Source organism: Tinamus guttatus, unplaced genomic scaffold (assembly GCF_059628265.1).
Source record: "Tinamus guttatus ecotype Peru unplaced genomic scaffold, ASM5962826v1 Tinamus_guttatus_pri_ptg000397l, whole genome shotgun sequence".
Classification (NCBI taxonomy): Eukaryota; Metazoa; Chordata; class Aves; order Tinamiformes; family Tinamidae; genus Tinamus; species Tinamus guttatus.
The window spans coordinates 1,546,104-1,569,603 of NW_028288931.1; the positions used below are offsets into that span (position 1 = coordinate 1,546,104).

General features: G+C 50.7%; 3 protein-coding genes across 3 annotated transcripts; 1 reads left to right on the forward strand and 2 right to left on the reverse strand.

Annotated features, from left to right (window-relative positions):
• Window positions 1–519: 519 nt before the first annotated feature.
• KPNA6 (karyopherin subunit alpha 6) lies at window positions 520–18,171 on the reverse strand. The gene is made up of 14 exons (XM_088531087.1): window positions 18,085–18,171; window positions 8,722–8,855; window positions 7,932–8,027; window positions 7,548–7,647; window positions 7,353–7,447; window positions 6,131–6,262; window positions 5,827–5,915; window positions 5,169–5,268; window positions 4,093–4,256; window positions 3,498–3,576; window positions 2,867–2,992; window positions 2,206–2,333; window positions 1,796–1,974; window positions 520–1,171 (listed from the first exon to the last, which is right to left on the reverse strand). The coding sequence occupies exons 1-14, from the start codon at window positions 18,086–18,088 to the stop codon at window positions 987–989; spliced, it is 1,611 nt and encodes a 536-aa protein (XP_088387213.1). The 5' UTR covers window positions 18,089–18,171; the 3' UTR covers window positions 520–986.
• A 299-nt stretch (window positions 18,172–18,470) lies between these two features.
• Window positions 18,471–20,146, reverse strand: FAM229A (family with sequence similarity 229 member A). Its single transcript, XM_088531009.1, has 2 exons — window positions 20,028–20,146; window positions 18,471–18,573 (listed from the first exon to the last, which is right to left on the reverse strand). Exons 1-2 carry the CDS (start codon window positions 20,144–20,146, stop codon window positions 18,471–18,473), a joined length of 222 nt encoding a protein of 73 aa, XP_088387135.1.
• A 588-nt stretch (window positions 20,147–20,734) lies between these two features.
• On the forward strand, window positions 20,735–21,981 carry TSSK3 (testis specific serine kinase 3). The gene is made up of 2 exons (XM_010213036.2): window positions 20,735–20,953; window positions 21,271–21,981. Exons 1-2 carry the CDS (start codon window positions 20,809–20,811, stop codon window positions 21,930–21,932), a joined length of 807 nt encoding a protein of 268 aa, XP_010211338.2. The 5' UTR covers window positions 20,735–20,808; the 3' UTR covers window positions 21,933–21,981.
• Window positions 21,982–23,500: the final 1,519 nt, after the last annotated feature.

Here is a 23,500-nt window from a genome sequence, read left to right on the forward strand (position 1 = left end):
TTGCTACTGAAGTTAACACCGCACACAACAGCGCCGTCTTCCTCCCCACCCCGGCTGGGGAGCCGCCCCAAAGCCATCAGAAAGGAAAAACAAAAACCTCAAAACATGTTTTCATGAAAAAAAAATATAGTTTTCAAGTAAGGATGAAGATGGGTTTCACCATTTCAACACGTTGCGACTTCAGTCAGTAGCAATGCAAACAAAGCCTGTGCAGTGGCAGCTGTGCTTCCTCTTTCAAAAGCCACCCAAGCATCCCACCCTTTTCATAGTTACCATCTTTGGGGTTTTGGTGCCTTTTTTTTTTTAATTTTTTCCTTGTAAATACCACTAGCAGTTCTTCAAAAGAAGAAAAAAAATCTAGGCAAAGGGAAGAATCCTTCCCCAGAAAGCCTTCTCAGGAGAGGGAGACTTTCCCACTTCTTGTGCATTTACAGTATATTTCAGGGGAACTTGGCCCAGGTCCAACAGGACTGTTGTCCCCTGAAGGAGGGTCGCAGAAAGGCCAGGGCTAAACTTCGCTCTTGGCAAATTAGAGTCTTTAATAAAGAGTAACATGTGCAAAAAAATTAAATAGATCAACCCGGGTTTTCAGAATTACTGCTGTCAGAATGCTTACTTTCTATTTGTGTTCTTACCCAACCCAATGGTGAAATCTCAAATTAAGTACCCGAGGTAAAAAGTGACATTTGGGAGAGACCACCAAAAAGAAAGAGGTGCAATCTGTTACCTCAGTGTCCTTCCTCCACCCAGATGCCTGCTTTAAAGACACAAATGCAGCAGCAAAAAGAGAAAAAAAAAGTGTAAGAACATCCCCTTCTCTCCATGAGGATAAAGCACTGCTTCTAGTTGTTTCTGAAGGAAGAATTGTTTCCTAACAGGTGGAGTGGGTGTTTAGCCTTCCATTTGCAAGGAGAGGGGGTGGGACCATCAGCTGCTCCCAGTTGCTTCTTGGCAAGTTTGTGGTGTTCCTTCCCCCTCCGGGCACATTATAGCTGGAAACCTTCCATGGGGGCTTCAGGTTGCTGGAAGATGAATTGCTGCTGGTTCTCGTCTACCTGGGGAGCTAGAGCGGAGTCATCCTCTACTCCGAAGTAGTGCTCGATCAGATCGAAGGCCTTCTGGTAGATCTCTTGGTTCTCGTGGCTCTGCAGGAACTCTATCTTATCCAAGCCTTTGGAGAAGAGAAAGGTGGCACGCGATGAAACAAGGAGATGCTAGAGTTTACACTGCCCACATCTGTCCTTGCTCCTAATTCCAGACACGGGATCTAACACCCTGCCTGTGTTAAACTCACATTTTGTCAGCAGCACGCTGGCATCTAAAACTAACTCCTGTTACCCCAGAGCTGCTTGGGGATTTTCTCTATCACACTTACAACAGTAGGTTTAGCTGCATCAGCTAAAGCAGATTTGATCACAGCTTTCTGCCGCAGACTGAAGTCAGTGGAATTAATACAACGGGCCGTGAATGGTTTGACACTTCTGGAGTTGGAAGGGGAAAGAATTAGGCCCTGACCCACCAGCCTCGTCCAACAGGAGGGCAATAACTGCTCTAATTCTCCAAATTAAACCCACTACAGAAAAGGAAACGTCCAAGCAATAATGCACACTTGGAAGTCTCAAGAATTGCTCTCACCAGGAGAATCAAACACACTTCCAAAGCTAATTTGGAACAGAATCCCTTGTCTGGTACACATTTAAATGCTGAGCAGAAATGAAGCTGATGAAATCAGCACCTGTCAACATAATCTATGTTTTTCAAAGTCAACAGCACAAGGTCACCAGCCCCAACCTACCGTAGGCCTCCTCGATCAGGCTGCAGTAAGGGTTGATGCCCGTCCCGCTCTGATTAGCCTCCTGCTCCCCAAGCCTCAGGATGTTCTCCAGGCCATTCAGTGCCACCTGAACAATCTTTGAGTCCATAACAGTCAGCAGGTCACAAAGAGGCTTGATACAACCCAAGTTTACCAGGTATCTACAAGGAGAGCACCAAGAACGTACACTCAGCTTTGAGGATAGCAAGCATCACGTTCATTCATTAGACAAACTCACAACAATGAGTCAAACTAGTGTTACCTAATAATATAGGAATATGTTTTGCTGTTTTGCAAAGCTTTACTCCATTACTACTTTGTCTTGCAATTCCCAAAGACAAAGCTGCCACGTTTTCAGCACGATTTCCTCTAAAAGGAGCCTTTGGGAGTACCTGATCTGCTCTGGCGTTCCTCCTGACGTTGCATTTGTAATAGCCCATGCTGCCTCTTTCCTTGTACGGAACTCTGCTTTCTGCAAGATTTCTATCAGCACCGGGAAGATGTTTGCATCTATGACTGCCTGGGGAGAGAGAACAGGAAGAGGGTTTGAGCTGGCAACGTGGTTTCCAAAAACAGCTGAAAAACCCTAACTCTACTTTCCAACAAACTTTCCAGGCTAAAACTTTTTTAACGATTCCTCCATTTTATTCCTCTAGCAAATCCCTTTAACACAGGCTACTCAATTCCATAATTAGCACAGTATTACTACATCAGTACTGCAAAAGGCCTTTCATTTTATCTGCCTTTTTATGCAGGCCATTGAAAGGCCAATTAAATCTCAAGAAGCTACAGTTTTTCAAGAGGGTATCTCTAATTGAGCAGGGAGAGACATGATCTTTATGTCCTTTTCTTACTCCAACGATCCCACAGTGGGGACTCATTTCAGGAGTAGTCTTTGCAGGCAGAGTTAGCATATTTTAGCTATTTTACTTGGCTGACAGCTAGAAGCAACCTGCCTGCAAAAAACTTAACAGAAAAGAGTTTGCAAATTTTTCCTTAACACTGAACTTGGAATCCAAGGTCACTTGAAATGAAAATGCCTTGAAGTTGTACCTGTATTTGTGCTCTGTTTCCTGCTGCGATGTTAGAAATTGTCCAGCAGGCTTCTTTCCTAATTGACTCCTTAGGACTGCTTAGTAAGTGAAGGAGACAAGGCAGTGCTGAACAGTTCAAAATCACCTTAAGGGAAGGAAAGCACAAGTGAGGTCACTGGTATCAGGTACAGAGCCAAGTTTTCTACCTTCTTTCAATTTTCATGCAGTTGATATGGGGGCTGCATTTCTCTCCCCGACCCTTTCAGGAAGAGGGGAGGAGAGATACAGATATTACATAGCTGTTAAAAAAAGGTAGAAAGTACTTTGCAAGATATATAGGAGATGGGACAATCAGCCTTTCTGAAGCTCCATTTAAAAAACACAAAAACAAAACACCCCCAGCACATGCATTTAAAGTAACGGAAAGAAAAGCAGATGTATGTTCCTCCAATGCACTTGGCTTCTCAAAGCTTGCTGCAGCAGTCTGACCAAACCATGCCGAGGAACAAACATACTGTTGCCAAAGTGCTCACACTGAAAGAGATCACGCACTGAGAGTAAGAGACATACTCTGACAAGTATAAATGTCATTGGTATCGAGAGCAGGACTCTTCTTTAGCTGCATCTGTGAAGCTGCCACATGCCCTCACCTGGGTCTGGATGTCATCCCCGGTCACAATGTTGCCGACGGCTCGCAGAGCTGGGGAGGCCACTTTGTAGTCATTGTGCCTGCAGAAGGGATGATGCAGGGATAAAAACAAATCTATCACGTGTGCCCAAACTCAAGAAATTCTCTCCCCAGTTTCTCACCTGCATAATTTAAAAGTTCCACCCCCTAGCACAGAGGGGATGCACTACACACAAAAGTTTTCCAGACTACCACAGGATAAGCAGAGACTGAATTTAAACTTGTGTTAGGATCAGCACAATACTCTGTTTTCACAGAGTAGTCTAAGTGTCAGTATGGGCTTCTGTTATTAAGTTCTTCCCCATGTACAGCATTAACTGGTATTCCAGTGCTAAAATGCAGAGTTTCTCTCAGAAAAGTTAAGCTTAAAAAAATAATAATCAGACCCTAACATTAACTTCTTCAGGCTTAGCTAAGGTATCTGAGCAATCCTAGCTATGCCCGATTTCTGTGCCCACCAGAAATGGCAATTGCACCATGGCAAGTTTTGGAATGAACACGCTCAGCCACGTGCTACCCGTGCTCACTGCTTCAGCCCTGAGAGACAGGATACTTACATTAACAGCTCCACCAGTCGTCGACACACACCAGAGTCAATAACTGCTTGAATTTTCTCATTTGGGCCATCTGACAAATAGGAAAGAGCCCAGCATGCATCTGCCAGCAAGTCAGAGTCACTGTTGAATAATAATCGGGACAACACTGGCAGGCAGGGAGATACCTACAACAACAGCAGCCACCCGGGAAGATTAGTCACGTTCTGTCAAGGACCACTGCATTTGCACGTAAACATCATGTGGCTCTGCGGACTGCTAAGATAAGTGTTGAATGTCCACAGTTTCCTTCCCCAAAGTCAGCAGCTTCCCAGCTGGTTTGCATGGCTCAGAATCTAAGATTGCCTCAACAGCTTTATTGCTAAACTAAAATTATACCCCTTCCTCTTGGGCCCAGTCTAGACTTCCGAGACAAGTGCTACTCCCTAAATAGTTCAGTACACAGAGCTGCAACCATCAGGAGTTGCACCTCTGATTACTCGGCTTATTTGCAAGTGTCTTTATTTACAATCAATTCCAATTTCAAACCTTACTGCAGGCTCTCCAGCTTTGACAAGGGAACTTTCTAGTGTAAAAACATCTTAAGGCATTTTAGTTCTATCAGAATAGAATGGTACAGATCTGAATGGCCAGGAGAGCCCTTTAGCTTTCCCTTTCCTGCTGTGGCACTGTCACTATCACAGTGCCCAGAGAGCTATACTAGTTCTGACAGAGTCCTGTTTTGTAGCATTTAGATGTCTCAATTAGGTATTAACTATAACTTGAAATGAAGTCTGACTTCCAGAGTCCATCACAAAAAGGCTCAGAGAGCCCAGGGCACATGCTCCTTGCACAGAAGTTAGTGTTCATCCCTTGCTTGAAGGGCCTGGACTTCCAGCTAAGTGATGTTAGGAGGTTGGCAAAGAGCTAAGTGGGCATTCAAATGCCTGCTAAACAGTAAGATCTCAATCTTAGCAGGAAGAAACTCACCCTAGTGCTTCCTGAAATGGCTTAAGGCCAATTGCCAGAAGTAATTTGCTCTAACACCTTGCCTGGATGTCTCCCTACCAGCTACATGACAGCAAGGTACCTATTCTCACCTTATCAAATTCAGGCGGTGGATTCTTTCCTCTGCACAAGTTTGACAAGGCCCAGACAGCATTTCGTGTCATCGTCAACCTGGTGGACTTTGTAAGAAGCCTAAAGAGACAGTTACCATGAATTATAGCCTTAGTGTAGAGAGACAGAAGTGTAATAATTTAAGTCACTTTTTTACCAAAAACGGTCTAAAATAATTTCCTCCCCTTCCCAAGGGCAATAAGTAGTACTTGAGAGCATGCTCCTGAGAATGACACGCCACACTAGCTGCAGAGAGAAGGCTGTATGCAGAAACCTGCTCCCCTTTCTCAGTCCTTGAGGAACCCTTTCAGACAGGCTCCTGAAACTCAGAGCATAAGCATGAGGAGCAGGAATCCAGAAGGACGCGTGCCGAAACAGTAAGCCCCATGACTTCAGAAAGACAAGCACCCTGCGAGGGCGCTCGCTTCAGATTCAGAGCAGTATAAAGGTTTATGAGAAGGCATCGTATCTACCAAGTCCCACCCTATCAGATATTGTCTGAACAACTGCCAGTTTATCTGTTACCAATGGCCTGAATCCCACTAAACACTGACACACATTGCTAGGGAACCTCTTCACCCAGCACACAGTACAACGGGACTTCAAGAACTGCACTGCTAAGTGTTCATGGCTACTCACATTAACAAGGGAGGAAGAATAGCGCAGTTAAGGACATAATCTCTACACACAGAGCTGTCTCCAGCAATGTTTCCCAATGCCCAGACAGCCTGAAAAGAAAGAGCAACAGTTTTAGCATTCACAAAGTCTCTAAACAGAGGAAGAAAAGGCAGTGTGCTAGGAAGGCATTTTCCTGTCACTTCAGATAACTGATATTTAAGTTCACCCTCTGAAGCCAGTTGTTAGATACCACTCATTTTGAGCACTGCATTTTAATTGTGTAGTTGTGCTTCTTTAGGGGTAGGAATGAAATCTTGAGCCTTACCTGTTCTTGAACATCCTCAAAGTCAGAGTTTAACAGCTCTATAAAGATAGGGACAGCCCCAGCCTCAATTACTATTTTTGTTTGTTGGGAGGTTCCTGATGCAATATTCGTCAGTGCCCAGGCTGCTTCAAACTGAAACAAGCAAATAAGTGACACAGGCATGAATAAAAACCCCGACAGCAAGATATTTACCACTGAATTTTAGTTGTGTTTTTGACCTCTATTAAATATAAAGGTTGGGGCAAGGGGAAGTTACTCCATAAAATACCTCAGCACCTGAAAAGAGATTTTACTGCCTGATCAAAAACACATCTGCTAAATGATTTCTCAGAGGCTATAGCTTCTCAAAGGATTAACTAGTGAAAGCACCACCAGTCACAACAGTCATCTCACTTATATGACACTTTCAAGTATGACAATTGAAAACATGTAGCCTAGAAACACACACAAAGGAGAAAGATTCCCCTATCCAGGGCAGAGAACTAGTTTTAGTTCACCCCCGTCTGACTAATACTACAGAGATGCCTTAAGTTCAAGTGAAGTTGAACAACAAGTTCTCTGCTTTTGTTGCTCATTCATTATTTGATTTAAGTATAGATTTCCATTCAGCTCTCCTTGAAGGTAATCCCATATGACATAAGATCTTGGGCTAGAGGGCAGGAAGGAAGATTATCATCAACTCTGACATCAAATCCCATGTATGGAATTATATGGCCTCCACAAAGTAACTATAGTTATTACCACACTGGAAGGAATCTCAAGAAGCCATTTAGTCCATCCCTCTGACCAAAGCAGGAGTAGCTCTACCTAAACCACTTCTAACAAGATGTTCCTAAAAGTCTTCCAATAGTGTAGATTTTTCCTATCTAATTTGTTCTTGGTCTTAAATATCTACCAACACAAAGGTCAGGCACAGGAAAGCCAGGCTTTCTTCTGCTACAACTCAGACAAGATTTCTTGTCCTACCCCAATGTGCAGGGTAGGTAAATCATCTATTCCTGGAAGAGTATTAGCAAAAATGAGTTTAGGACCAATTTACAATTCCCTCTTTTGCCTCTTTACTAGCTTTACAGGCTGTCTATCTTTTCACACCCACAATATGATCTGCATCTTCTGAGTTCAAGACATGGCTTTTCCCTAATGGCACTTGTGGGCTCACGTTGCTCAATTGTAAAGTTAATGGCTACATGCCACCAAGAATTCCTACCGCAGGCTCCCTTACCTGTAGTGTGCAATTTTCGCTTCTTTTCAGGAATTCAACAAATCTGTCCACCACTCCCTGAGTGTTTATCACTTCATCTATTGGAGGATTTGGCTCTGAAATAGCAAGGCAGCATCACAACAGTACACAGGCCTAATCCAGAGGAGTAAACAAGAATGGGCAATTATGGAACTGAATGGCTGAAGCTGTACTCACCTTTGGACAGCAGCTTCCTGAATTTCTGGGTGGTTGCTAGCTGGAGATCAGGGTCATCTGAGAAGAGCATCTCTACCATCTCTCTTGTAATCACTCCTTCCTGGAAGGGCAGAAATGGGATAGAACCACTCCATTCCACACCGAGGGGAAAGGCATTGCAGCTGAGACCACCTAGTGATTTTGTGCTGAGGCAGGAATCCAACAATTCCTAACTCAGGATTACAGCATACTCTTAATTCCTGGAAGATTTTTCCAGATCATTAGAGGAAGACTGGCAGTATCCTCAAAAGCAGGAAACAAAAAAGCAAAGCTTGTCATTTCTATGCAGTCCTCAGCATTAAATCTATCCGAAGATGTGATTGCAACAAGGAAAAGGCACCTTACCCCACACGTTGTGGAACTGACATAGGAGTCCACAAGAAGGCTATCAAACACGGAGGCATCTTCATTAATCAGTTCCACATTTCTCCTTTTAAAGAGCTACGGAAAAAAAAGTCTTTATTAGAAAGCAATGGTGAATAGTCTTTATAAGTAAATATTCTTGTTCCACAGACTAAATGCAACCTGAGTAGAAAAGCAGTCATTAATAATAGCTCTGTGCTCTGACGACTAGTTTGGCACACCACCTTTGATTAAAAAATTAGTCAAGTCTTGCCCTCAAACATGCAAATACCCCAGTCACCAAAGCATCGATATAAACCAGGGTAGAATTTAGCCTGACAAGCTCAGGAAATGAGGGAGAAGACAGCTTGTAGATGATGCACTAATAGGGCAAATATTTAGTGAGAGCTAAACACATCACTGGAAACTATCTCACTTTCATAGACCTTCAAGCTAAACACACAGCTTGGAGCTGAGAAATACTTCCAGCCTATAACTCATTTAATTTTCCTGCTGCTGGAGGAAGCAACACTATCCACTAATTGATCAAAAAGTCTTAAAAGTACAGACCCACAAACAAAAGCCTCTAGTGCCCAAAAGACGGGGAGCTTGGAGAGCTCTTGATGTGAGCTACACTCTGTACTAGATGCACAGGAAAAAGCACAGTAAAATCTCAGCTGAAAAACAGGACTGCCAGTGAGTCTTTATACACAGACCCTTGAGGGCTCCAGTCGAACAGGAGCACATTACCAATTGTGTTAAAACTGAATGCAAGCTAGTCAGGGCAAGTTACCTGTTGTTCTCGCTTCTGTTTGCGCAGTTGGATCCCTTCCTCTTCTCTTCTCCGGCGCATTTCTTCGGGATTTAGAGCTTTATTCTTATAACTCTTCATTCGATAGTTATCCTTTGCAGGGCTCGCCATGGTTTCTGTAAAGAGAAGAAAATCTGCTTCAGATTTCAATCTCCCTTCTATAACCCACCTGCCCTCCGCAGTCTGCACGTGTGAGACCAGAAATGGAACAGCCAGATCAAAAAGCCTTTAAATTAAAAGGAGTCAGTCTCTTAAATGCTGAAGTTTTAAGTTAGAACGAGATTCTGACCTTAGTTCACGTGATATGCTAAGAATATTATGAAGTTTCTAGGAAGCCCAGGAGTAGATTTATTGCTCTGGAAACACCTTGACCTGACTTCAACATCAAGCACACCACCCATATGAAAGACTTCTACTAAACAGCTTCATTGTCCTCAAGAGGAGTAAATCTGGCCTCCACCTGGGTTTTCCACAGAAACTGTCTCTGCTATCCTGGCACAAGTCACATCTTACAGATTCTTCTCCAAATCCAAAGGCCTAGTGAAGATCTGGCAAGACCTGGATTGTAGCTCCCCACAGCTACATCAACTTCAACATTTTAGAGCAGCTCGTGACAGCATCCAAACTTGTGCGTGTGGCAAAACCAAGAGAATTCACAGCAGACACTGAAAAAACAGACACTTTAAAAGAAGCTGTTTGCAGCAGAGTAACCTGGTGGGACAAACACGGCCTCAGCATTTAGCTCGTGGCTTACTTATTTTGCTGCTTCATATTTATCTGACTAATGCAGAACTTCAGGCTTCATTACTTGGTTATTTCCCTCCTGGTCAGGGAAGTGACACTCCACTATTCGGCACAGTGAAAGCAACCAGGACCAAGTAATAACTTGGGTACAAACTGCTTCACTGCATCCAACCACGGCCACCGCTTTGACCAGATCAACTTCTTTCTGCATCTTCCTTTCTCCAGTTTATGAAGCAGACTGGTTGGCTTCATTTTTGTGACCTTCAAAAGGCAGGAAGGAACCAATTATGCTACACAGTAAAGTGCCAATTAACCCCGTGACCAACAACTTGCTCGACTCTGCCAGTCTGCTGGATACCAATATTTTTGTTTTCCTCCACGTGCCCTTGGAAGCAGCGCCCTGGGAAAGTCTGCCCTGCTATCTCGTTATAACCCTTTCTTTCAAACCCAGAGCACTCCTCAGCCAGGCTGCTTACAGAAAAACTGCCTCTGCCTTATCAACTGCCTCCAGCCATCCTGGAAGCCTTCCAAAAACCAGCAGAAGTTTCAGAGCTCACTGTCCTGCTGCTGGGAAAGCCCACAGCCCTGCCAGGGCTTAAGTGACACGCAGGCAAGGTATAAACCCCAACACTGCATTGTCACGGGAGGAGAAAGTCACCCGAGGGATTCATGTGTTGGCATGAGAGGCAACAAAACACTTTGTTCTACCATTTCAGAGAAATAGCTAAAAGAGACAGAATACTAAGTATTATGAGGGGAAAAAAATACCACTTCAGAGCATCTGCTTTCTAGGATGGGGTCCCCTTACCTAGCCAAGGCAGCAAGAGGCCGTTCTTGGCAAAAAGCGATGGAAAAAGCTGTATTTTTCCGGAAGCGCCGCTAAGATCCCAGTTCCTTGGTCACCTGTGCTGTAACAGAGGCCGGTCCCTGGCGCATGGCCCTGACCCCAGGCTGCCCAGGGCTGCGAGACCATTTTGAAGCTTGGCAAGGAGCAGCCGGAGGCGACACGAGGCTCGAAATGATGATGTAGCAGGAGGAGCTGGAAGTTTATTGGCAACCCTGAAGGCTGAAACACCAGCCAAACTCACCAGCAAAAGCAGCATTCCAGTGCAAGCCCTTTTCAGCAACCTGCTCTAGATGCACAAAATCTCAGTGTCTGCTTAAGTGACCAGAATTTGTGAGAAAAAGTGACTATATCATCCTAAGCACCACTAAGAAAGCTGTCTACAGTCTCAAAAATAAAAGATAAGACAAAGCAGAGGCCAAGGATCATGTAGAAACTATGCAACTCCCACTCATCCATCCCTCTTCCCAGCAGCCCTTTATGCCAGAATTGCAGGGAAGGCAGCATATTTACTGAATAACTCAGATGTTAGAGAAAATCTAGGGAAAAAGAAAAATATATATATACACACACACACACACACACAGAGAGAGAGAGAGAGAGAGAGAGAGAGAGAGAGGGGTCTTAGGGGTTTATATCTACTCTTACAGCAGCAAGATGCCATCTACATTCAGATTTTAATTCAGGAAATACTTGACTGCTGCTGCTTGTTCTGTAGGTGTAGGTGTTCATATTACTACCCAACACTAATGGCTGTTACATCCACACAAAAGACTAACAGTCGCTCGTTTAATTCAGAAGGATTACAACAGATTCTCCAAGGAAGGCAAATTTGCAACCTCCCTTTGGAAGGCGAGGTCTCCAATTAAAAGGCAGTTTTAAGAAAGGGAGGAGTAAAAAGTAATTAAGTGGGTTAATACTCTATACAGGATTAGCAGCCAGGCGGTCATATAAATAGCTAAGTGCCACATGACAGCTCAGCTGCCTGGGAACTTGCACAATCCCTCCCGGCTCGGAGCGCACCAAGAACGTGCTGCCCTTGCAGGACAGAGCCCCAGGATTCCCCAGGATGCAGCTCCCGAGGTGCCAGCTGGAAAACCAGGCTGGGGGTACCCGGCTCCCGATTCCCTGTTGCGCCTTGCGCGCGTTTACCGCTTCCGATGCTGCTTTTTCCAGCCTGTCATCTGCCTCAACGCTTGATTGGGATTGGAATTTGTACCATTGCAATCTAATTCCTATGGAAACAGATGAATGTCACAAACGCGGGATTATGATTCCACTGTGAGCTCAGCAGATGCCGTAGGCAGCACAGACTGCAGCAAGCACAAATCTATGAAAAATAGAATGGGAAGATGCCAAGCACATACAAATTCTTTATTTGTAGCATTTCAGCACAAAACATCTAATAATTCAGTATATTTGCATGGCAGGCTTCAGTGTTAACCATTAACTCACATTCTAGCAGTGTAAACACCTAGAAAATTATCACACTAACTCAGACTATTGGAGTAATTTGGATTTTAGTGTTAGGAAAAGCAATCACCTACTCGCAGAGGAAGGATGCTCAGACAATGCTCAGGCCACTGGTTTTCACTTTGCACTTTAACTCTGAGATGTTCCTGCCTTTGAAGAAGAATTCTTGGTTACAAGATGGCCATGGAAACCTAACTAGAGCAGGTTTCTTTTAGCTAAAAGCTCTAAAGCTTTTGTTGTCACATTTAGGCAGCTGCTCTAACCTCCAAGAAGTGCTGTCCTCTAGGCCAGCAGCTTGTACTGCACCTCTCCTAGGAAAGGATTTTCTCCCTTAGAAACCTGCTAAGCCCTGCCTTAAATCAAGATAGCATCAGCTCACACCCTGGAATTACGAAGCCGTTCTGCTGTTATTCCAACCAGGACTCCGAGCTCAACTACAGCCCTCAAAAAACCCTCTGCAAGGCGACTGCAGCCTGCTCACGTGTGTCGCGGGCCCGGAGCAAATCCCGCCGCTCCCAGGCCAAATCCCACTTTTCCGAGGCCACGAGAAGAGGAGCCCACTCCTCGTCACCAGCCTCTGTCCTCCGGCCATGAGCAGCCTCCTGTCAGGACACGCATGTGCTCGTGTTGCTGGAATGAGGTAGGAAAACTGCAGGCACGTGGGCACGGGTGCCTGGGGCACGGCAGGGCCCAGCTCTTTGCAACGGGCACCAAAACCAGATTTTCACTCCTGGAGCTGCTCATGCAATAAAGCTCAAGGAGTTTACCCAGAGTAAAGCAAAAGAGGAGAAAGGGGGGAAAAAAACCCACACAAAACCCAAATCCTCCAAGAAACAAAGCCACACGCAAGTCTTTTTCAGAGCAATACTGTTAGACAAGGACAGAGCTTGTGCTGCCCCACTAAAGGGTCAGCACAGCATGAACACATTGGTAGAGAAAGGAAAGCAGCAGGAATTAGGACAGAAGAGCCTTAGCACCAGGCACCTCCTCCACCAGGAGGAACAACAAATAGTCTTTCCAAATAACAGCAAAAGCCAGTTCAGCCACTCATATTTTAGGCCCTTGCTCATACTCTGTTTCTACCATCCTGATCTCCTGCTGCAAAAACAGCTCGACTTTCTAGGAATCTGTTTTCCTCCAAGTTCAGCATCCCTTGGATTAACCTAGACCATTAAAACCTGCCTCTTCCTTTTTCACTGGTCAATTAAACCTGATTACTGGGTCTTCCTTGAAGCATCCAAGTTTACCTTGCCAGTATATTGCCATTCACACACTCTGGGAACAAAATGTCTCAAACTCTATCATCCTTGGATTAAACTCTTCCAGTAGGTTCATTTTCCCCAGCACAGAGGCAAACTGCAGAGGCAGAGCTTGTACTGCCTGTTAAAAAAACAGCCCAGCTCCTTTCAATACGGCCACAAACATCCTGCAAATCTACAAGAGCATGAAGTCATTTTCCAAACACAAAGATCAGCCAAGGACCTGCTACTTCACAAGAAGAAACTCTCATGATGTTCCTTAAAAAAAAAAAAAAAAGGAACAAGGAGACTTCAGCTTAGCTAACCCCATTTAAACTCTGACATCGTTACCACCACACCAAGATTATCACAGCTTCTTAATGCTACCGGATCAGAAACTCAACCTCGCTTTTCTCCAGATTATGTTCTTCCCATTTCTCTGCATTAGAGGCATTTGCTTCCAACATTTTTCAGCTGCCGGTTAAAGCCTCCCAGCTGAGTCACTGCAGGGACTCGCAGCTAAATCAGGACTTGTGCTGCTGAGTCAGACCGAGGCAGCAGAACAGAGGAACAGTTACACAAATCTATACTGAAACTTCATTCACCAGGAGCTGAGGGCCCAGCTACATCAAGTGTTTTGCCTTTTTGAGTCAAAAAGGCAAGATTTTACACGTGTAACCAGATGTATTTGATGAATTCATCAGCACTGACCAGCCTGCGTGGCCCCTTTCAAAGCCAGCCCAGCTGAGATCTTGGGCTGCACCTCTGAAGGTCCCTTCCAAGCTCTTTTCTTTCCTGGGATACTATAAACTTGGTCAGTTACAGTTAAAAACAAACAGTTAAAACTAAAAACATAACTTGACCAGAAAAATGCAGCAAGTGAACTACCAAGGTCCATCTGACCAACCCGGCTTGCTCTGTCCCTTGGATTTTTTTTTCCATGCAGCAGCGGGTTTCTCCATTTTGTGTACCTGAACATCCAAAGGATATTCCAAGCTGCTCCTGGCTTTCCACCCCTTTGCACAGGCTCAGGGCTACGGACCTGATCCTACAAGGCAAACTGCTACAAGCTCAGTAGTGGTTACTGCTCTCCGCGGTCCTCAGGCTCCTCATGGTCCAACACAACAGGGCAGGTTTTGTCACACTGAGTTGCAGGGGATGCAAAAAGACACTTCACGAATCCATACAGGTTCTCCCACCTTTAGGGTACCACGGAGACCCACACACTGAACTGTAAACACGGGACTTTCTGCTGGAACAACTATCAGGAAAAGCAGCTTGGTAGATTTTTCCCTGTAGAGCTTGTTTTTAACAAAATTCTTGCACTTCCAATACTGCCCTTGAGGAAGGGCACAAAGTTTAGTACTAAATCAGCTTAATTTAAGCATCAGAGCAGTTCAGGTCACACTAAATGAACATTTTACACACAGAAAATCAAGCTAACAGTACAAAAACACATTGAAGACTCACAGATCACCTGAAGCTGCTGGAAATCTCTTGTGTATATTAGTTACTGGGGCATTTCTTTAAAAAGAAGACAAAAGAAAGCTCTGGTGATATTCTTGGAACTGGGGAAGGAGATGCCAAGCATTATCTGGAGCTCCAAGGAGGCACCAGCAGGCAATGGGTATTAGGCTGACTGCGAGTTATTGCTTCATGATCTCCCATTTCCCCAGCAGAATTAATTGCTAACATTTGTTACTCAAGTTCATGTCATTTGTGCACTCAGCTGGGCAAGTACAGCCCACAGGAACACACTGGCCATTAAGCTGCGGAAAGTGGATTCCATAGGAGCTATATCCTAAGAATTTGGCCTTTTTGAGTCAATCAAGCCAGTCGGTAGCTGTGGCCTGAACCTAAAGTACCTGGAGAACATTAAGCAGATGGCACGATAGGTCTGTCATGTTTTGGACATGAATTACTCACTGTTATAATCTATTTGCAGCTGGAAAGAAAACCTCTGGCCACTTCTACATCCTCTAATCGTCACTTCTTTCTTCGAGCTGTCAGCAAAGATGCTGTTTTAAGTGAAAAAACAAAACCCTTCAATGCAACAGGGACAATGGGGCAGTATTAGGCATTTCTGAAGTGTTTCAAAATCTAATCCTTCTCTAGTATATCCTTTGTAAGTGTAAGGAGTGTCACTCTGAAAACCACAGCTGACGTCTTGAGGCTGCAGTAGTATTAACAGGCAGGTTAAAACAGCTATCAAGGACTAGCTAAGGATAGGTTCCTACATTAAATTTGCTATATTACCTACCTGCCGTTTTTGATAGATTTATCTATCGTCTTCATCTATTTATCTATTTAGATATCTTTCATCTATCAAGATAACTAAGAACAAAATGGAAAAAAGGCACTTCATGGCTCAGAAGACACAGAGAGGCAAGGAGACCAGCCAATTATGCATGCAGGGAAAAATTTTAAAAATGCCAATGTAGAAAGCCCTGTCAAAGACACAGAAACTTGACAGTCTCAGGATTATCCCAGCCAGTGTCAAACCTCAGCAGAGTATTGAGGATTTGTGGTCTGGTCACCTGTGCATTTCTGTTCTGAACCAACTCTGCTCTTTTCTGTTTTCCCTCAGGTTCTTGGAGCGTTTGCTAGGAAGCAGATGCAGCGATTCCCGCTCCGGCCTCGCTCCGCACGAGGACATTCTGTGCTAGCAAAGTGCTTATCCGGGCGGGTGTCCGGCCGGCTGGTGCAGCACTCGGCGTTGGCTCATTCCCTTCTGTTTTAGCTACCAAGAGCCAGGGATGTGATATCACTACTGGAATGCGCAACCGCTTTGCTGATGGTGCTGGCTGCCGAGGGGGATGGGGAAAAGAGCAAAAACAACATTTTGTTTGAGGGAATTAACCGTCATGCAGCGTACGGGCCTTTCATTAGGGTCAGTCTAGCATCGAGACTCCTTTCACTCTCTCTGGGCCTAATCCTCAGGCCGGTTCTCAAAACACTAATTTCAGCTCTATCTCCTCCTAAGTTTTTCATCCCATATCTAAAATCTGGGGGATTTACGTTTTTGCAACCCAATTCCCATGTCCCGAAACATTCAGATTTCCTCAAGAGCGTACGGATGGGCTACGAGCTACAACCATCTCCCACCTGGGGCCCGAAGATTCTTTGCAACAGTTCCAGAAAAACAAACAGAAAGTCTGTGGCTAAACTAACCCAAACTCAAGGCACACGCGAGTTACAGGAGCTAAAGCAGCCAGAAGTAGCGGGAGGCAGTCGCAGAGCTGCAGGATCATCCTTCCCAACATGAACAGCACTGCCTGATTCCTGAGGAGCAAATGAGAGGTCGAGTAGCACCACACTCGAGCACTGAAAGGATGGAAGAACTGGTACTTTCACTCCTCCACCAGCCACTTTAATGATTGAGCTCCTCTTTACAAAGTTCATGTTTGCTCTCTGCTAAACACAAGCAAACACAGCAAAGTGGCCAGATAACCAGTTAAGCTCATCGCCCAGCAGCCACGGGAGCGTTGGTGTAAGAATCAAGCACCATAAAGACATTTGGGCTCGTAGCCGGCATGGATAACGAGGGAAGAGCTGATGAGCATTCCCAGGAACACGGCAGCTACTCACAAAACACAGCGGTATCCAGCCCGCGACACACGGGAACAGGCAGCAGTGATCTCCTTCCACAATAAAGCTGCGTTACTTCTAGACGAGGACGAAGCAGTTCTGGTTTATTAGAGTAATTTAAAAGGTTACACTTGAACAACTCAAAGGAGGGAGAGTATTAAGCTGTCAAGAAAAAAAGCCTCCTTGAAGCTCCAACAAGAAATTGAGGGGCAGAAGAGGAAAGAGCAAGAAAGTCTCTTTACCCAAGCCCTTGTCTGTGGTTAACACACACAGTTTTCAGACGTTCACCAAAAGGCCTGAGGACATTTTTCTGCTCAAAGTTGTCAGTCAACATTTTAAATCTCAAGCTATAAATTAAGTTTTAAAAGCTACCCTAGACCAGGTAGTTCTGCAGCCGTTGCGTGTGCAGATGGGCAGCCACCAACTTCTCCTGGAACATCCCAAGAGGCGTCTGAAGAGGGAACAAGAGTTCTCACAAGGTCGTTCTGATCAAGCTGCATCTCCCTACGAAGGGCATTTTTATGACTTCTGAAGGCAGGTCTGGTTAGAAGACCACACTGCTGCTTAAAAAATGGTAGGAAACTAGTCCTTACTTCAGAGGAATCTCACCCTGCTCTGCCAGGCCGGCTTTGGGCTCGCTTGTCAGCGCTCCCTGCTCCGTTTGTGCCCTGTCTCGCTGCTTTAACCCTCACGACAGCAGCATCTCGCTGCCTTGGGCGGGGAACGGCGACGGGAGCGACGCTGGAGCCGGGAGAAGAAACCTCCGGTTACTGGGATGCTTTTTGGGGGGCAGTGGCAGCTACCAAGAGGTCTCTGCACCCCCTGCTTAAGGGCGCTGAGCCGAACTGCACGCGAGGACACGGCGGGGACCCCCCTTCGGCCTGCTATCACCGCGGGGACCCCCTCGTTTGCTCCGTTGCCCTCCCGCTGCACAGGACCGTCGCTACCCCGGGGCCCCCGCGTGTTAAATTTGAACGTAAACACGAACGCAGCAGCGAGCGGGGCGAGGAGCTCGGCCCGGAGCCCCACGGGGGCGCGGGACGAGCCCGGCCGCGGGTGGAAGGGGATGGGATGGGACTCGCAAAGGGGATTCGGGCGGTTTTTACCTCACGCGCCGCGCTCTGCAACGCGCGGGACGGAGCCGGCTCGAGCGGGCGGCCCCGAGCGGCGCCTCCGCCGGGGGGCCCCGGGGGCTCCGGAGCGGAGCCAAGGGGGGGACCCGAGGGGACGGCGCCGCCGGGGAGGCCTCAGCGCCCGCGGGCGGAACCGCCGCTGCAGGCACCGAGCGGCGCGGGCGGCACCGGGCGCCGCTTCTCGCCCCTTCGCGCGGAGCCACCGCCAAACCCCGCCGGGAACCGCGGAGCCCGCGGCCCCTTCCCCGCCACGGAGGGACGCGGTGGAGCCGCCACCTCCCGTCCCGGTTCCGGTTCCCGTCCCGGTTTCCCCCCCCCTCCTCACCCATCGCGGCGGCTCCGGCGGCGGCTCCCGAGCGGCGGCGGCGGCCACAATATGGCGGGCGGAGGGAGGGAAGGCAGGCGGAGGGGGAAGGCGGCCACGAAGGGACAAACCTCTTACAGCAGCGCGCGCGCGCCCCGCCCTCTTAAAGGGGCCGAGCGGGCGGCGCCAGGGCGCCCCCAGCGGGCGGGGGCGGCGCAGCAGGCGCGGGGGCCCGGGCCGGTTCCGAGGGGCCCGGGCCGGTTCCGAGGGGCCCGGGTCGGTTCGGAGGGGCCCAGGCCGGTTCGGAGGCGCCCGAACGCTCTAAGAAGTCCTTTTATTATAAAGTGCGTCGCCGCTCCGCGTGTCCTCGGCGGGCCCCGCTCACGGGCGCCGGCGCCGCGGGTCCCTCAGGTGGTGCGGGGCCGGCGGTTGCCGCCCATGGCCATGAAAACGTCAATGGGGATGTTGGGCAGCGTCAGGCAGTGGCTCCCGGGGCATCGTCGCAGCTGCCTGTGCGGGACAGAGCGGGGTTAGCGCCGCGGGAGAGGCCATGGCGCGGCACGGGGTGGCCCTGCATGGCACGGCACGGCACGGCACGGCACAGTGCACCACGGCCTGACATTGCATGGCACAGTGCAGCATGGCATGGCCCAGCACAGCCCGGCGTGACATTGCACAGCACAGTGCAGCACGGTGTGACATTGCACGGCACAGTGCAGTGTGGCCCAGCATGGCACAGTAACCATGGCATGGCACAGCACAGCCTGGCATGGCATTGCATGGCACAGTGCAGCATGGCATAGCCCAGCATGGACCAGCATGGCCCAGCACGTCACATTGCATGGCACAGTGCAGCATGGCATAGCCCAGCATGGCCCAGCATGCCACAGCACAACATGACATTGCATGGCACAGTGCACCATGGCCCAGCACAACGTCACATTGCATGGCACAGTGCAGCACGGTGTGACATTGCATGGTACAGTGCAGTGTGGCATGACATTGCATGGCACGGTGCAGCATGGCACTGCACGGCACAGTGCAGCATGGCACTGCACGGCACGGTGCAACATGGCACGGCCTGGCACGGCCCGGCACTCCATGGCATGGCTTGTGCCACGTTGTGTGGCGCGGCACTGCTTGGCTGCCCTGCACGCAGGGCTCCGCGTGTCCCCGTTCGGGCTGCATGGCAATGCCTGGCACGGCATGGCACGGCTCAGCATGGCACATATGGCACGCACGGCACAACGTGGCACACCATGACATGGGATGTGCGGCAGGGCCTGGCACTCTGCCAGCCCCCACAAAGCCCTGTCCCCTGCAGGGGGACGTGGGGTGACACTCTGAGAGCAGTGGAGCCACATTAGCCAAGGAGGGGCCGCTCTGAGTGTCCCCACGTCCCCAGCACCTCATATAGCCATTACGTTCCTTATGTCCCCGTGTCCCTTGTGTCCCTTACCTCCTCGTGTCCCTTACATCCCCATGTCCCTTGCATCCCTGTGTCCCTTATGTCCCCGTGTCCCTTGTGTTCCCATGTCCCTTACCTTCTCGTGTCCCTTACATCCCTGTGTCTCTTACCTCCCTATATCCCTTACCTCCCTATCTTCCTTATGTCCCAGTGTCTCTTATGTTCCCGTGTCTCTTACATCCCTGCATCCGTTACCTCCCCATGTCCCTTACCTCCCCCTGTGTCCCTTGCATCCCCTGTCCCTTGCCTCCCGGTGTCCCTTGTGTCCCACGTCCCTTGCCTCCCTGTGTCCCTTGCATCCCCGTGTCCCTTGTGTCCCCTGTCCCTTGCCTCCCGGTGTCCCTTGTGTCCCATGTCCCTTGCCTCCTGGTGTCCCTTGCATCCCCATGTCCCTTGCATCCCCGTGTCCCTTGTGTCCCCTGTCCCTTGCCTCCCGGTGTCCCTTGTGTCCCATGTCCCTTGTGTCCCCTGTCCCTTGCCTCCCGGTGTCCCTTACCTCCCCGCCGTCTGCTGAGCCGCCCCCGGCTCCTGCGTTTCGGGCGCCACGGCGAGGCCGGGAGAGTCGCCCGCCTCTATGGGGAACCTCCGGGCTTGGGGGGTCTCCTGGGAGCTCATGGCGGAGCGGGGGGCGCGCGGAGGGGCGCGCGGCGCTGGCCGGGCCCGCGGCCGCTACGCAGCCGGGCGCTGGCGGGGCCCCGTGGCGCGCGCGGCGGCTCGGCTCGGCTCGGCGGCGTCCCCGGTGTCCCCGGTGTCCCCGGCGGCGGCGGCGGCGGCGGCGGCGTCGGGCGCTCTGTGACCCGCCGCGGGGCCCCGCATCACAATGGCGCCAGGAACCCGCCGCCCCGCTCCGCTCCACCAGCTGGGAATGGGGAGCGGATGGAGCAGCGGGAACGGCGATGCCGGCGCCCGGAGGATGCCGGAGCCACCGGGCGCTTCCCGCCCAGGCGCCTGCTCCGAGATCCCTTGTGCCAGGGCCACGCCGGGATGCGGGGACGGAGCGGTGGGAACACGGGAGGTGGCGGCGGGACAGGACGAGGCAGCGGGACCCACGGAGGGTCCCCCGGCCCCGCCGCCGCCACCGCCCGTTTCGGCGGCCCCGTGTCCGCCCCCGGCTCACGCGGCGTCACCTGCATCACAATAGGGCGCCCGCGTCTCAAAATGTCCCCGGGTGGCCCCGGGGCCTTGGTGCCGGCCGGGGCCGCGGGCGGCCGCCGGGCTCTCGCCGCGGTGCTGCAGGATGACCTGAGAGCGCCGACGGCCCCGCTTCGCCCGAGGACATGGAGGAGATTTTGCTCGCCAATGGCTACCAGCTGGGCAAGACCATTGGGGAGGGCACCTACTCCAAAGTGAAGGAGGCTTTCTCCAAAAAGCACCAGAAAAAAGTGGCTGTTAAGATTATCGATAAGAGGGAAGGTCCAGATGGTAAGAGGCGACCTCTGGGCTGAGCCCGGCCTCTGCTTGGAGGCTTCTTTTTCTTGGCAGAGAACCAGATTCCCAAATTTCCACCTGGGAGTGGGCGAGGAGGCAGGTCTTGGGGTACCTCCTGCCCCAGCTGCAGGGAATGGGAGAGCTCCATGTGTCCCAGCCGTGGGGGGAGGATCGGGCCTTGCTTCCCTGCATCCCCAATCTTGCGCTAACCCAGGAGCATCCCCGTGCTTCCATAAGGAGCAGGGCCCAGCAGCGGGATGTCCCCTCGGGCATGGGTGGCGGGAGCCGGAGCGAACCCCTGCTCTCCACAGAGTTCATCCAGAGGTTCCTGCCGCGGGAGCTGCAGATCGTCAAGCGCTTGGACCACAAGAACATCATCCGCGTGTACGAGATGCTGGAGTCGGCCGAGGGGAAGATCTACCTGGTGATGGAGCTGGCCGAGGACGGCGACATCTTCGACTGCGTCCTGCACGAGGGGCCGCTGCCCGAGCGCCGCGCCAGGGCCCTCTTCCAGCAGCTCGTGGAGGCCATCGGCTACTGCCACGGCTGCGGCGTGGCCCACCGCGACCTCAAGTGCGAGAACGCCCTGCTGCAGGGCTTCACGCTGAAGCTCACGGACTTCGGCTTCGCCAAGGTGCTGCCGCGGAACCGCAAGGAGCTGAGCCAGACGTTCTGCGGCAGCACGGCCTACGCGGCGCCCGAGGTGCTGCAGGGCGTCCTGCACGACAGCCGCAAGGGCGACGTGTGGAGCGCGGGCGTCATCCTGTACGTGATGCTGTGCGCCAGCCTGCCCTTCGACGACACGGACATCCCCAAGATGCTGTGCCAGCAGCAGAAAGGCGTCACCCTGCCCCGGCACCTGGGCGTCTCCGAGGAGTGCCAGGACCTCCTGAAGAGCCTCCTGGAGCCGGACATGATCCTGAGGCCTTCCATCGAGGAGGTCGGCTGGCACCCGTGGCTGGCCGGTCCCTGAGACGGGCGCCTCACGCTGTCCCTAAATAAAGGGGACCGTTTGCTTCTGAGGGTGACAGTTTGATGTGGGTGTTTTTCTTCCTTCCACCCCCTCTTCATCCGTCCCTCCCTGTGGCAGGGACAGGAGGAGCCAAGGGGCTCATGGCTCCAAGCCTTCGGCCTGCAGGGTTTGAGGAGGAGGAGGAGGAAGAGGCCTCCTTCATGCCTTGAGCAGCACCTGCCACCTTCCCAAGGCCACCCCAAGCCCTGGCACAGCCCCCAGGGCTACGGGATCCACGGAGGCGCCAAGGAGCACATCCCACCCCTCTCCCATCCGCATCCCTCAGGGATGGGAGCGAAATCAGCCCCAGAGCCCCCGGGCGCAGCCCCTGCCCCAGCGCAGCCAAAAGGAGGACACGACACAGGCAGCGGCTCCAGAGAATTCCTTTAATTGCCGTTAACTGCAAATCTGTAAAAGGTTTGGAGAAAGTCGTCATTACAAAACTACCAGCTGTTAGAATTGGTTCTGGTTTGCACCCCAGCTACAAAAGGCTCAGGGAGACGCGGAATAGTTCAGAACAGAGAATATTGCACAGACAACCTCAGGGTTAAGTGGAATAAGACACAGCCGAGCGCGGCCCCCTCGGGGCTCTGCGGATGAGCCCGGGGGCTCCCGCAGGACTGAGCGGCTCCCATGCGTGGTCCCGAAGCCCCCGTTAATGCAGCAGCTGTGGGGGCTGCTGCATTTGGAAGCCTCCCCAGCGGAAAAAGAACTCTGTCAAGTTCCCCCCATCCAGAAATGGAAGAAAAGCCCTAGCTCAAGCTACGCAGCTCTTCAAGAGGCAGAAGGAGAAGGGCAGCAGGGATAAAACCAGTGCTGGAGGGGTGGATACGGGGGCTGTGTCCTGCTGGGATGCCTGTGCATTAGCAGCATCCCTCGAGGGGTGTTTTAAGGGGTTAAAGGGGTGCTGCTGCGGGGCGAGAGGCTCCGGGAAAGCATCGTGGGCAGCAGGAGGAGGTTGAAGTGCAGGAACCAGGCGCTGCCGACAGCGGTGCCACCTCCAGCAGCAGGACGAGGGGCTCGGGGTGCTGGACCAGCACCGGGAGAGGTTCCGATCCCGCCGAGACCCAGTAACAGCTCCGGTAACAGCCAGGCACAAGCACTTTGCTTGGAGAATGTGACTACTCAAAACCCAGCAGAGAGGAAAGCAGCAGCCCTCGGCGCTTAAAGAAGCTGCTGCTCTTGCAGCAGGAAGCGGGAGTTTCCATGAGGGAACGCTTCCAAGACAAAAAGCCAGGCAGAAGCTCAGGGGTTGGCAGGGAGCTCGGCTCCTTCGGGCAGGGCCCGGCGCTGGGCCGGAGCCGCGAGCCGGGTGTCCTTCCTCGCAGCGAGGGAAGGAGCAGCAGCCCAGGGCCCCCTCGGAGGGCTGTCACACACACGCACAAGCAGAGGGACAGGCCGGGGGCACCACGCGACCCTGCCCGCTGTGCCAGCTCCCCCGGGGACCCCTCGCTGCACCACAGCGGCCTCCACCCCAGTGCCAGCAGCTCCAGCCTTGGCCTTGCCGAGTCTCCAGGACCTACTGAGCA